This window comes from Bufo gargarizans, chromosome 4, assembly GCF_014858855.1.
Source record: "Bufo gargarizans isolate SCDJY-AF-19 chromosome 4, ASM1485885v1, whole genome shotgun sequence".
NCBI classification, from domain to species: Eukaryota; Metazoa; Chordata; class Amphibia; order Anura; family Bufonidae; genus Bufo; species Bufo gargarizans.
The window spans coordinates 419,848,705-419,861,733 of NC_058083.1; the positions used below are offsets into that span (position 1 = coordinate 419,848,705).

The following is a 13,029-nucleotide window of genomic DNA, read 5'->3' on the forward strand; positions in this document are numbered from 1 at the left end:
CATATATACACCTTTGTGATGTATATTTAATAAAGTCTATTCAGTGTTAAAAAAATAAAATAAAAACAATGTCATAGGGGTTGTCAAAGGGGTTGCTCACCTTCGGATGATTTCCTGCCAGATTCCCCACATTATAAAGAGGAGACAGGAGGGCTGGAAGGTGGTAGGGTACCACCCAATACAACCTATTCCAATAACCTAAAGCGAGCACCAGTGCGCTATAGGTAATTGGGTTCTAATTATGGGGTTTGTGAACCCTATTACCTATAGTGCACTGGCGCTCGCTTTGGGTTATTGGAAGAGGTTGTATTGGGTGGTACCTCACCACTTTCCAACCCTCCTGTCTCCTCTTTATACTGTCTACACATGCAGACAACTTGTCCGCATGGTTAATCCTTGAGCAGCCTCTCCACTAGTGTTACTCCATCCATCTTTCTGTCTCCTCCCTAAAAATATATCTCTGCATCTGGTCTTCTGGATTAATTTTCCACAAAATCCGATTAACCCTCAACTCTCTTTCAGATTCCCCATATTGCCAGACCATGGAGGGAAGCATACTTACCAGGGTTCCAGCTCCATAGCTCAACCTCCCCATCCCCGCCCCATTGCTCTGGTCTCCACCTGTTAACATTCTGTATGACAAGGATCATGTGGCTGTTGCAGACTGGCGGTGACATGTCTCTCGTGTGTCAATGGATCACATGACGCATGGGGGACATATTGGCTGCAATGGTCATGTGAACCGTGCCAATAAAGTTGACACATGGAAATCGGAGCGGGGAGGGGGGGGACGTCCTGTCAGAAAGGCCCCCTGAAGGTGAACAACCCCCTGACTTTAGACTATTTTATTGCATTTTTTAACGCCTCTTAATAATCATATAGGTACGAGGCATGGAGTGTGAAGCTACTATACCAAACAATTTTGAAATTCACAAAATGGCCAATGGTCTCTCTTACCTGGTCTCTAATCTGGTTACTGGTTGCTGACGTTAGGTATTTATGTTCTAGATACCAGGCTCTTTCATTGTAAATCAACTTTGTTCCATAAAGCAGGCAAAACTGAAATATAAAAATAAGCTTGGTAAGTAAACCATCAGCAAGCGGCAATCTTCTATAATATGCACTACCATATTGTAGGATACTACCTGTGGGTCAGACATATCATCTTAGTCAAACTTGCATTTCTACCTTAAAGTTCAAACAACTCCCCTCATCCACTTGATCTCGCTGTGTCTTCCATCTTCCAACAGCAGGACCTGCAAAAGGACCTGCGATGAAGTCGCAGCGCCCACCACGTGGTGAGCGCGGTGACGTCATGGCAGGTCCTTTTGCAGGTCCTGCTGAAAGAAGGAAGAAGACACTGCGGCAGCGCGATCAAGTGGATGAGGTGAGTTGTTTTTTTATCCCTAAATTGCCATACTCTTTTACATTCTGTCTTAAGAATACTATTATTTTCAGCTATAACCATGTTATAACAGAAAAATAATAAAATTACCCCGAACACAGATACAGACCCGAACAGTAAAAAAGTCTGAAGTCTGCAGTTCGGGTTGGCTCATCCCTATTCATAGGTTCTTCTAGATATTTGACTATTGGACATTTGTCAGCTTCTTTAGTTTATGGCAAAGAAAGACTTTCAAGGATAATAGGATCAGAGTATTGAATTCAAGGTTAGAATACATTAGAAATTCAGTCTCATACGTGCTAGAAAACTTAACTATGAAGTATAAAGGGGAGTAAGTTTTCCTTATGCATAATAATGTTTCGAGGTTGTCACATAACAAGAACTTTTAACCAACTAAGAATTGAAAAGTGCATTAATGATGTAATCTGTGTGTAAGCATTAAAGGCTATGTAATGCGGCAAACTTGAATTGTAATACTAATTATTCCTTTGTTCTCTGGGGTATAAAAGATTATGTTTGGGGACATAAACCAAGCACTGTCATTTGCCATTTCTGCTACACATGTTCATCTACCTCATATGCCATATTCTGCCTGACTTTTATACTATTCTGTACTGTCTTACTGCTCTTGTCTCTGAATAAATGCAAGAATGTTTCCAAGAAGAAGTCGTCTCAAGAAGTCTTGTGTTGCTGTGAACAGTTTCTAACACCTATAGGCCCATACAAATCTATAGGTAAATTATTACATCCATAGGGGGCTGCTGTCAGGTTAAAATAGCTGAGTAGCTTAGGTTTCCCTTTCCTTTAGAACCCAGAAAATACATTTTACCAGATACTTGACAACTTCAAAATGGCAACTGTAAGGGGAGTATAGCTGTGTTTTTTTCTCACTTTGGGGAACTGTATGTGATAAGGACTTTGAAAGGTGGAGGGGGCAAATCTGGAAATGACATATTGCGGCAGCATATCAGGCAAGATGTGTACATCACGTTGATTAACCCTATAATTTCAACAATACGGTAAGCTGCATCCTCTCCATCAAAAGATACCAAACTCACACAGATGTCTGCTCCTGACAGCTTCCCCTTTAGGAACACGTGTACATGTGGGTGATCTGTCATGTGTGAGTGATGAAGACAGCCTTCAGACTCACTAGTGCTGAAAAGTTATGTTATGGACTTTGTCATTCCAAGCAACAAAGATCACCATTTCAATGAACCTGCACTAAGGAAATAAAGGACGTTCAGGACACGCCACCACCAAGATTAAAAGATCCAACTGAAGGTTGGAAATAGCTATGAGAATTTTAACGGATAGCACAAAACATTCTGAAATAAGACAACAACAATGCATGAAACAGAAAGACTTCATTGTCTTTTACATTAGAATATGCAATGTGAGATCATCACGCTATGCAGGATTAACGTAGAGTGATTCACTTCCTTTTGTTTGTTCTCAGCCTGGAAGCAACTAGACAAGGATTTACACAAAGAAATGGAGGCTGGCAGCAAAGCGACTCAACTAGTGCAAGTATTTAGGGGACGGAAAATCTTTAGATCACAAGGTGGTGATAGAATTGCTAAACATTACTAATATCTCACAAGTAACCCTAAACATTCAGAAGGGTGAACACATTTCTAGGGACCTTTGAAGGGACTGATGTAAAAAAAAAAAAAAAAAATCAGATATCATATAGTATACAAAGCCAGAACCAGTCCTTTAGCTCATATGGCCCATCCATTGCTACAATCTTTCTTCTAGGCTTTTTTCAGGCTGGCAGCTCAGGGGGCAAGTTCTTTCTCAGGGGAGGTGTCGTTCCTGCTGCAGCTGGTGGTAGTTGAAGGGTGCAACTGAGCATGTGTGTCCACCTCAGAGAGGACAGATAAATTAGAAAAAGGGCAAACAGCAGGTGACACTATATAGACAGATTTCAGTGGACAGCTCACTGGCTATACTATATTTTTAATTACATGCAATTACAAAAGTATTCAGAGAATATTGTGCTGCAGATCACAGAGAACACAGATATATAGAGTAATATAATCACACAAAAGGGCTAACAATTAAAATGTAAGTGTTCCACAGAATACCACATATATATTCACATTCCCTACACTCCCCTGCCTGCAGCAGGATAGTAGTGCTGAGGACGATCCCACGCAGGAACCTAATAAAGGCCCTTTTACATGGACAGATTATAGGGCCAAATTATCAGGAATAGTCGTTCACTGATCACCCGATATACAGACAAATGCTCAATCATAACTTTTATGCAGCAAATAAAGTTGTCTTTACATCAGCCTGTGTAACCAAGAACGTGCTGCAACCAATGAATCTGCAGCAGCGATCACTCATCCCCATACAGAGAAGATGATTGTTGCTGTAAATGCAGCTATCACCCGTTAATGCCCCAAAATTGCATGTTCATTGGCCGTTGTAGGGGTACGGCCACATGGTGCGGTCGTGACGCAGCTGTGATTTGGTCGTGCAGCTTTTCTATGTTCTGATAAATTGTATCATTACAATTCAAATCTAGCCATACAGAACTGAATCACATGCTTGAAACCTGTACACAAATATATGTTCATGACTGTATCAACCCACTCACTTTCAGTGAACCACTTTGCTAATTTAACTCATTGTGCTTCTACTAGAAAAAGTTATCGCTTAAGAAGTGTAAATGCCATCATGTTGCTACATGTATGACTGTAACCAGTGCAAGGAAACTGATAAACATATATATATATATATATATATATATATATATACACATATAATTTATATTTAGAATGAGTGAAACTCCAGTTCAGTTCTTCATTCTGAAATACAAACAGAAATGTAAAAAGTATCCATCTATCTAGTCTGTCTATCCTGTGTATCTAGTCTGTCTATCTATCTCTATTTTTATCTATATCTCTATATCTATCTCATCTCTATCATCTCTATATCGCTCTATCTATCTATCTATCTCATATCCAGCATCAGACTGAGATTCATTGGGCACACCAGATGAAATTATTATTGGGGCCTGACCCCCCATCATCAATAATGTCTAATAGGTTTTGAATCATACAGATCTAGACTCTACTGAACTCCTAAAACCATTCTAGTTGATTGGCTTCTCACTGTGACCAGCTGTTATGTGAAACTTATGGTGCACTGTGTCTGATGCTTTTATTAGAGCAATGGGATTGCTGTTATAGTGGCTTGAACTATAATAGGGTATAGTGACATCGAGGTTGGCATACTATGAGTGAACTAAGGCTACCACTGCACACTTGGTTACCCTATTATATACCTGCATTAGGAACCTATACAACTCACCAGGTAACTTACACAACCCATCAGGTAACCTACATTTACCCCTAAAAACTAGTTATCTATTTTCTCTCCACAATGGATATCTATAGTTCCTACCATACTGTCCCTAATTGGCACTGTATCACCTACCTATGCTCTGCACTGCCTACCTGCCCTCATACCACAGCTGACAGCCTCAATTATTGTATACTTCTGATGTAGCTCAGAATCTGTACACACTAAATAAAGCACTGTTAGGGTACTTTCACAATTGCATTGTTGGATTCTGGCAGGCAGTTCCGTTGTCGGAACTGCCTGCCGGATCCGGAAATCCGTATGCAAACGGATAGCATTTATTTCCGGATCTGGAGGTAGATCCGGCTGACAAATGCATTGAAACACCGAATCTGTCTCTCTGGTGTCATCCGGAAAAACGTATTAAAGGTCTGCACATGCGCAGATCGGAAAACCGGATCCGGCATTCCGGCAAGTGTTCCTGAATTTTGGCCGGAGAAAATACCTGTCACGCCCTGCCCTGTGGGTGTTCTGAGGAGATCTGTCAGAGTTGCTGCACGTGACTTGATCTGACAGTTTGTTTTGTTGTGGGTTTGAGCAGAATCCCACCTCCTCCCAGGTGTTGCTCTTTAGGTGTAATTGGTGAGGCTATTTATTCCTCCCTCTCCCTATAGCCTTTGCGGGTTATAGTTCTGCCTTGTGTGAGATCTGGAAGTTTGGTGGATCGTCAGCGCCAACATCTCTAGATAAGTCCTTTTCCCTTGTTCCTTGTCTGTTTTGACTAGGCCTCTAGGGTGACGCTAGCTCATTCGGTTGTTGAAGGAGCTGGGTGCCTCTTTCCCTCTTCCCTACAGCTGAGGGCTTGGTTCAGTGTGTTATAGTCATAGGTACATGGGCATGTGCATATCTACCATAGAGATATGCACATGGGCATAGCAGCTTAGGGAAAGTGTTTTAGGGATTGCTAAGAGGTGACCCCTTTGTTCCCTAGCACTTGGGGCCTAGTCAGTTGTTTTGTTTGCTTTGCTGTGTTCTGTTTCCTTCCCTTATCTTACATACCGTGACAATACCGCAGCATGTTGCAGTATTTTCTCTGGCCAAATACTCTAAGGGCTGTTTCACACGAGCGGATGCCATGCATGACATCCGCTGCGTGAATGACAGCCAAGACCCGATGCGGACAGCAGAAGCACGGAGCATTAACATGACTGATAATGCTCCGTGCCTCTCTATGATCTCTTTACTACGAAATCACAGTGACAACTTTATCTCACTGTGATTTCGTAGTAAAGAGATCATAGAGAGGCACGGAGCATTATATCTCATGTTAATACCCCGTGCTTCTGCTGTCCGCATCGGGTCTTGGCTGTCATTCACGCACGGCATCCGCTCGTGTGAAACAGCCCTAAGAGTGACTGAACTGAAGACATCCTGATGCATACTGAATGGAATGCTTTCCATTCAGAATGCATTAAGATAAAACGTAAGCGTTTTTTTTCCGGTATTGAGTCCTTGTGACGAAACTCAATACCGGAAAACTTTAACGCAAGTGTGAAAGTACCCTTAATGGAACACTGTATATGATTTAAAGTGCAAAATGACTTTCAGTGGAAGAGCCTGCCTTTAAAGGCATTTTCTTTATTATTGCATTGTACTCATTTTGTAAAAATATATTTTTTAATTAGTCTTTATTACAAATGTGACTTCCTTTTTTCTGTACACTGCCGATATGCTGTAGAACCACTCTTTGGATTTTCTGTCTTTTCCATCAGACCAAGAGCAGGCAAACTCCTCATCTCTGCTCTATGACCTCCTAAACACTCATTATAGCTTAGTTCTTATTTTAAGAAAGTGGCTTAAATACGTTTTTAGATAAGGTTTATTAGATGACTGGCACAAAGTAAAAGTACCAGTCACACAGTTAGAAAAATAGTTAACCCATTGTGACAGCTCAATATTCTTAATAAAGGCCAATAATTTTTTTTAATAATAATAAAAAAAATTAGACAAAATTGAGTAACATGCAACCATAAAAAGAAAAATTGCCTTCAAAGGTGTACATAGCCTTTAAGGATGGAGCAGTAGATGCATGAGAATCATATTTGTCTGTATGCTGCATTGTAAAAGCAGAATCCTTGGGCAAGTGAAAAATGATTGGATACCTTCTGTCTACAGTCCTTCATATTCCCTAATAATTAAGTGGTAATGTTAGTTCAGCAGAACCCTGAGCATGTTAGAGGTTAAGATGGTGTCCAAAAGAGTTTTCATACCTCCCAACCGTGGAATTCAGTGGCGGGGGGAGGTATATCCCGCTCTCAGGCAGCCGTTTCTGTTTCCGTAGCACAATCCTGGGCATATTAACTGGGCATATTACTGTGAGTGGACACAATCCTGGGCATATTACTGTGAGGGGGCACAACTGGGCATATTACTTTGAGGAGGCATATGTCAGGGCACATAACTGGGCATATTACTTTGAGAGGGCACATATCTGAGCATATTACCGTGAGGGGCACATAACGGCATTTTACTGTGAGGGGGCAAATATCAGGGCATCACTACTGCGAGGGGGCACATATCTGGTCATAACTATTGTGAGGGGCACATATAAGGGCATATTACTGTGAGGGGGCACATATCAGGGCATATTACTGAGAGGAAGCACATATCTGGGCATTACTACTATGAGGGGGAAGAAATCTGGGAATAACTACTGTGAGAGGGCACATAATAGGCATATTACTGTGAGGGGGCACATATCAGGGCATATTACTGAGAGAAGGCACATATCTGGGCATTGCTACTATGAGGGGGCACATATCTGGGCATTGCTACTGTGAGGTGGCACATATCTGGGCATCGCTACTGTGAGGGGGCACATATCTGGCCATAACTACTGTGAGGGGGCACATATGTGCGCATAACTACTGTGAAAAGGGCACATATCTGGGGATAATACTGTGAAAGGGGAACATACTTCGGCATAATACTGTGAAAAGGGCACATATCTAGGCATAACTACTGTGAAGAGGCATATATCTGGACATAACTACTGTGAGGGGGCACATATTTGGGCATCGCCACTGAGAGGGGGCACATATCTGTTATAACTACTGTGAATGAGGCTCATATCTTGGCATAACTATAGTGAGGGGCACATATCTCGGCATAATCTGTGAAGGGGGCACAATGTTGGCATAACTACTGTGTGGTGGCATAAAGGGAATAACTACTATGTGAGGGTATTTAGGGGACTGGGTGGGATTAGGTGTTTAGTTATGTTTTGCGTGGAGTTAGAGGTGTGGCCTAGTGCTGAAAAAATTTGTAGCAGATAATGTCTCTCTTCCTTCTTTTCAAAGGTTTGGAGGTATGTGTTTAGTGTAGCAAGCTTAGGATCATAGATCCAAACTCGCTCAGTCAAAACTTCACTTGAATGCTGTATGCAGATCTGTCTCCGTACAACATTCAAATGTATGGGCTCCAGCGAGGTGAAATTCGTTATCACCAAAGTCTTATGATACTTCGGTGAATAACTTCAGACTTTGATTTATAAACTTGGAAACCATTTTAAAACTTTAATCTGAAGTTGGCCTCGGTACCAAGGTACCGTTTAGTATTCGGTGCAGGCGCAGTGAGGAAGCCAGCAGCAGGAGCGCGTTCTTCACTCACTGCGCCAATACTAAACAGGACGGTGCAGGCGCAAGTCTTTATTTTGAGGAAACGGAGGCAGGCAGGGAGTTATAAAGCATCCTGGTAAGTACTGCTGACATTAGCACATGGCTAAGGTCAGTCAGCTGCATAATGATTTTTATCATAACAGAAACCCTTTAAAACTTGAAACCGAAGTCTGCTTCGGTTCCGGCTGGTACCTTGGTACCGAAGCCAACTTCGTATAAAAGTTTTAAAATGGTTTCCAAGTTTATAAATCGAAGTCCGAAGTTATTCACTGAAGTATCATAAGACTTTGGTGATAACGAATTTCACCTCGCTGGAGCCCATACATTTGAATGTTGTACGGAGACGGATCTGCATACAGCATTCAAGCGAAGTTTTGAGCGAGTTTGGATGTATGATCCGAAGCTTTCTCATGACAGAAACCCTTTAAATTGGTTTCCAAGTTTAAAAATTGAAGACCGAAGTCTTGTGAGACTTTGGTGATAATGAATTTCACCTTGTCTAGCCAAGACTCAGCCCTATATTGTAGATTCCTAGCTGACTATTCAGTAAAAAGGGTGGTGTCGCACACATCTTTTTGTGCCAAAGCCAGAAGTGGTTAGAAGCTTATAAAATATAAAGGAAGGGGGGAGGGGGCATGACCAGCAGGGCTGACACATTTATCTTCATTCACTCCAGTTTTCTGGTTTGAATGAAGATAGGAATCTATGGAACTTTGCTTCGCTCAACCCTAGTGGCCAAGACTCAGCCCTATATTGTAGATTCTTAGCTGGCTATTCAGTAAAAAGGGTGATGTTGCACACAGGTTTTTGTGGCAGCTTTTTGAGCCAATGCCAGAAGTGGGTTAGAAGGTTATAAAAATATAAAGGGGGTGGGGGGCTCACAACCAGCAGAGCTGGCACATTTATGTTCATTCACTACAGTTTTCTGGTTTGAATGAAGATGGGAATCTTTGGAACCTAGGAGGCCGCCATAGATTTAAGTCTGTGACACAGCTTGTGGGAGGATTATTATTATTATTATTATTATTATTAAAGCGCCATTCATTCCATAGCGCTATATATATGATAAAGGATGTACATACATAATACAGACAATTGCACAAGACAAGTTACAGACTGGTACAGAAGAAGAGAGAGCCTACAATCTACAAAGGATGCACCAAATCTACGCTGAGGAATGTGCCACAGCAGAAGCTTGGTGCATCCTCCAGTTGCGCAAGTGGAAAAAAAACTGGTGATGAAAACGTCAGTCTTGATAAATGCCCCACCTTGTTTCTAACAAACTTTAAGGAAAATCAAGAGAGTCTGTCCATTCAAAATTCTTGTGTTTAAGGCTACTTTCACACTAGCGTTTTTTTGCGGATTCATAATGGATCTGCAAAAACGCTTCCGTTACAATAATACAACCGCATGCATCCATCATGAACGGATCCGGTTGTATTATGTCTTCTATAGCCATGATGGATCCGTCTTGAACACCACTAAAAGTTAATGACGGATGGATCAGTTTTCTATTGTGCCAGATTGTGTCAGAGAAAACAAATCCGTCCCCACTGACTTATTGTGTGCCAGGACGGATCCGTTTGGCTCTGCTTTGTCAGGCGGACAGCAAAACTCTGCAGGCAGCGTTTTGGTGTCCACCTCCAGAGCGGAATGGTGACTGAACAGAGTCAAACTGAGCGGATCCTTTTCCATTCAGAATGCATTAGGGCAAAACTGATCTGTTTTGGACCGCTTTTAAGAGCCCTGAACGGATCTCACAAACGGAAAGCCAAAACGCTAGTGTGAAAATAACCTAACTCCTACATGAATATTGCTACTGAAGTTCTGTTAAGTAGTTTCCTCTGAACTTCAATGAAATCATCTGCAATAAATTGTATAAGCAATAAATCACAATTTAGCCTGTGTTTCTGTAAGAATATGCTTCCCTTGGAGCCCACCCACAGACATTGTTAATGACCTTAGTAACCAGGTCTCCTTTGACAGACTGGCGTTAAGCCCTTTAATTCACAAGGAGTGGTTTTATTTGGAAAGATACCGATTATTTTTCACAAAAAATTTGAATGGTTAGATAGAGAATTTAGGCCATTGTTCTGTAAATTGCTCCTAACTATTCACACACACGTTTGATCAGCCGGTCCATAAAACGGTAAAAGAGCCCGAATTTTAAAGGGGTTGTGCCAATATATCAACTTATCCTCTATCCACAGGACAGGGGATAAGCGAGCATCTGACCAGTGGGAATCTCACTGTTTTGAACCCGAACAGGGGTCCCATGCCCCGTATGAAAGGAGCGGCAGGTGGTGCATGTCTGCTCCCGTTCCATTCATTCTCTAAGGGATTGTTGGATATTCTTGAGAGCTGGTTTGCTAAAATATCTCCTAAACAGAATGGAAGAACTGATAGCTACCACGCTAGTTTCTCAGGATAGATACATGGAGGAACTGGATGGGGTTCCATCGTTCAGACTAATGACTCGACTGTACAGCAAATTGGATGCAACTCTACAAATGATCATCTTCTCTGGGGAGCTACTTATGATTTCACAACATTAGGAATTTCTAGCCTGCTCTCTTCTAACCAAGGTCATAATTTCTTCTACAAATAGTTATACAGTAATACCCTATATATTTCTCATGGTACTAGAAACATAGAAGAATTAAATTCTCTTACTGCAGATTTCCCAACCACATCTGCTGGAAGTTTGTTCCAAGCTTCAACCACTCTTTCAGTAAATAAATGTTTCCTGACATTGCTCCTGATTTTACTATCCAGCTAATTTCAGATTGTGCTCCCTTGTTCTTGTGTTTAGTGTCTTACTGAGAATACTTCCCCCCTGAAACTTATTTATATCTTAAACATATTTAAAGATTTTGATCATGCCCCCCCTTCCCTTCTTTCCTCAAAGCTTTACAGGTTATGTTCTTTAAGTCTATCCTGATATGTTTCAATAATTTAGCAGCTCATTATGTGGCACTGTATCAAAGGTTTTGCTAAAATTCAGGTAAGCAATATGCACGGCACCTCCCTCATCCAACACTTTTGTGACAAAAGTCAAAGAAATCAATAAGATTACTTTGACATGGTTGACCCTCAGTAAAGCCATGCTGTTTTGGATCCAATAAGTTGCTGCTTTTTAGGCGGTCAAATATCTTCTTTTTCAGGAGGGTTTCCTCGCTGGCCAGCTTTTTCTCTGCTACCCATTGGCCAGTCACCAATCTCCAGGAACATCACTTGTTAAGACCTCATGCACATAGCTGTTTTTGCAGTCAGAAAATTGCAGATCCTCAAAACACGGATGTCAGTTCCACATTTCGCAGAACAGAACATCCTGCTTGTTAGAACTGTCTATTCTTGTCTGCAAAATGGACAAAAATAGTACATATTCTATATTTTTTGTAGGGCAGCCAAACGGACATACAGGTGAAACTCGCAAAGGTCTATTTATTTCGGTAATGCAAATGAAAAGGAATTGCATTAACCCCTTAAGGACCAGGCTCATTTTCACCTTAAGGACCAGGCCATTTTTTGCAAATCTGACCAGTGTCACTTTAAGTGCTCATAACTTTAAAACGCTTCGACTTACCCAGGCCGTTCTGAGATTGTTTTTTCGTCACATATTGTACTTCATGACACTGCTAAAATTGGGTCAAAAAAGTTAATTTTTTTGCATAAAAAAATAAATTTTTTACCAAAAATTTTGAAAAATTAGCAAATTTCAAAGTTTCAGTTTCTCTACTTCTGTAATACATAGTAATACCCCCAAAAATTGTGATGACTTTACATTCCCCATATGTCTACTTCATGTTTGAATTGTTTTGGGAATGATATTTTATTTTTTGGGGATGTTACAATGCTTAGAAGTTTAGAAGCAAAATTTGAAATTTTTGAGAAATCTTCAAAATCCCACTTTTTATGGACCAGTTCAGGTTTGCAGTCATATTGTGAGGCTTAGATAATAGAAACCTCCCAAAAATGACCCCATTCTAGAAACTACACCCCTCAAGGTATTCAAAACTGTTTTTTCAAACTTTATTAACCCTTTAGGTCTTCCACAAGAGTTGATGGCAGATGGAGAAACAATTTAGAAATTTCTATTTTTTGGAAAATTTTCCAATATAATCAATTTTTTCCAGGAGTAAAACAAGGGTTAACTGCCAAACAACACTCAAAATGGGTTGCCCTGATTCTGTAGTTTGCAGAAACACCCCATATGTGGTCGTAAACTACTGTTTGGCCGAACGGTAGCACATAGAAGGAGGGGAACACCATATGGGTTTTGGAAGGCAGATTTTGCAGGACTGGTTTTGTTTATACCATGTCCCATTTGAAGCCCCCTGTTGCACCCCTAGAATAGAAATTTCAAAAAAGTGACTCCATCTAAGAAAGTACACCCCTCAAGGTATTCAAAACTGGGTTTACAAACTTTGTTAACCCTTTAGGTGTTCCACAAGAGTTAATGGCAGATGGAGAAACAATTTTGAAATTTCTATTTTTTGGAAAATTTTCCAATATAATCAATTTTTTCCAGGAGTAAAACAAGGGTTAACTGCCAAACAACACTCAAAATGGGTTGCCCTGATTCTGTAGTTTGCAAAAACACCCCATATGTGGTCGTAAACTACTGTTTGG

At 40.9% G+C, this 13,029-nt stretch overlaps 1 protein-coding gene across 1 annotated transcript in view; it reads right to left on the reverse strand.

Moving 5' to 3' along the window:
- Positions 1 to 13,029, reverse strand: part of ACOXL (acyl-CoA oxidase like) — a 511,506-nt gene that overhangs the window by 99,582 nt on the left and 398,895 nt on the right. The window contains exon 18 of the mRNA XM_044289630.1: positions 958 to 1,059. Within this exon, the coding sequence (XP_044145565.1) occupies positions 958 to 1,059 (102 nt within the window). The remainder of the gene's footprint in view (positions 1 to 957; positions 1,060 to 13,029) is intronic.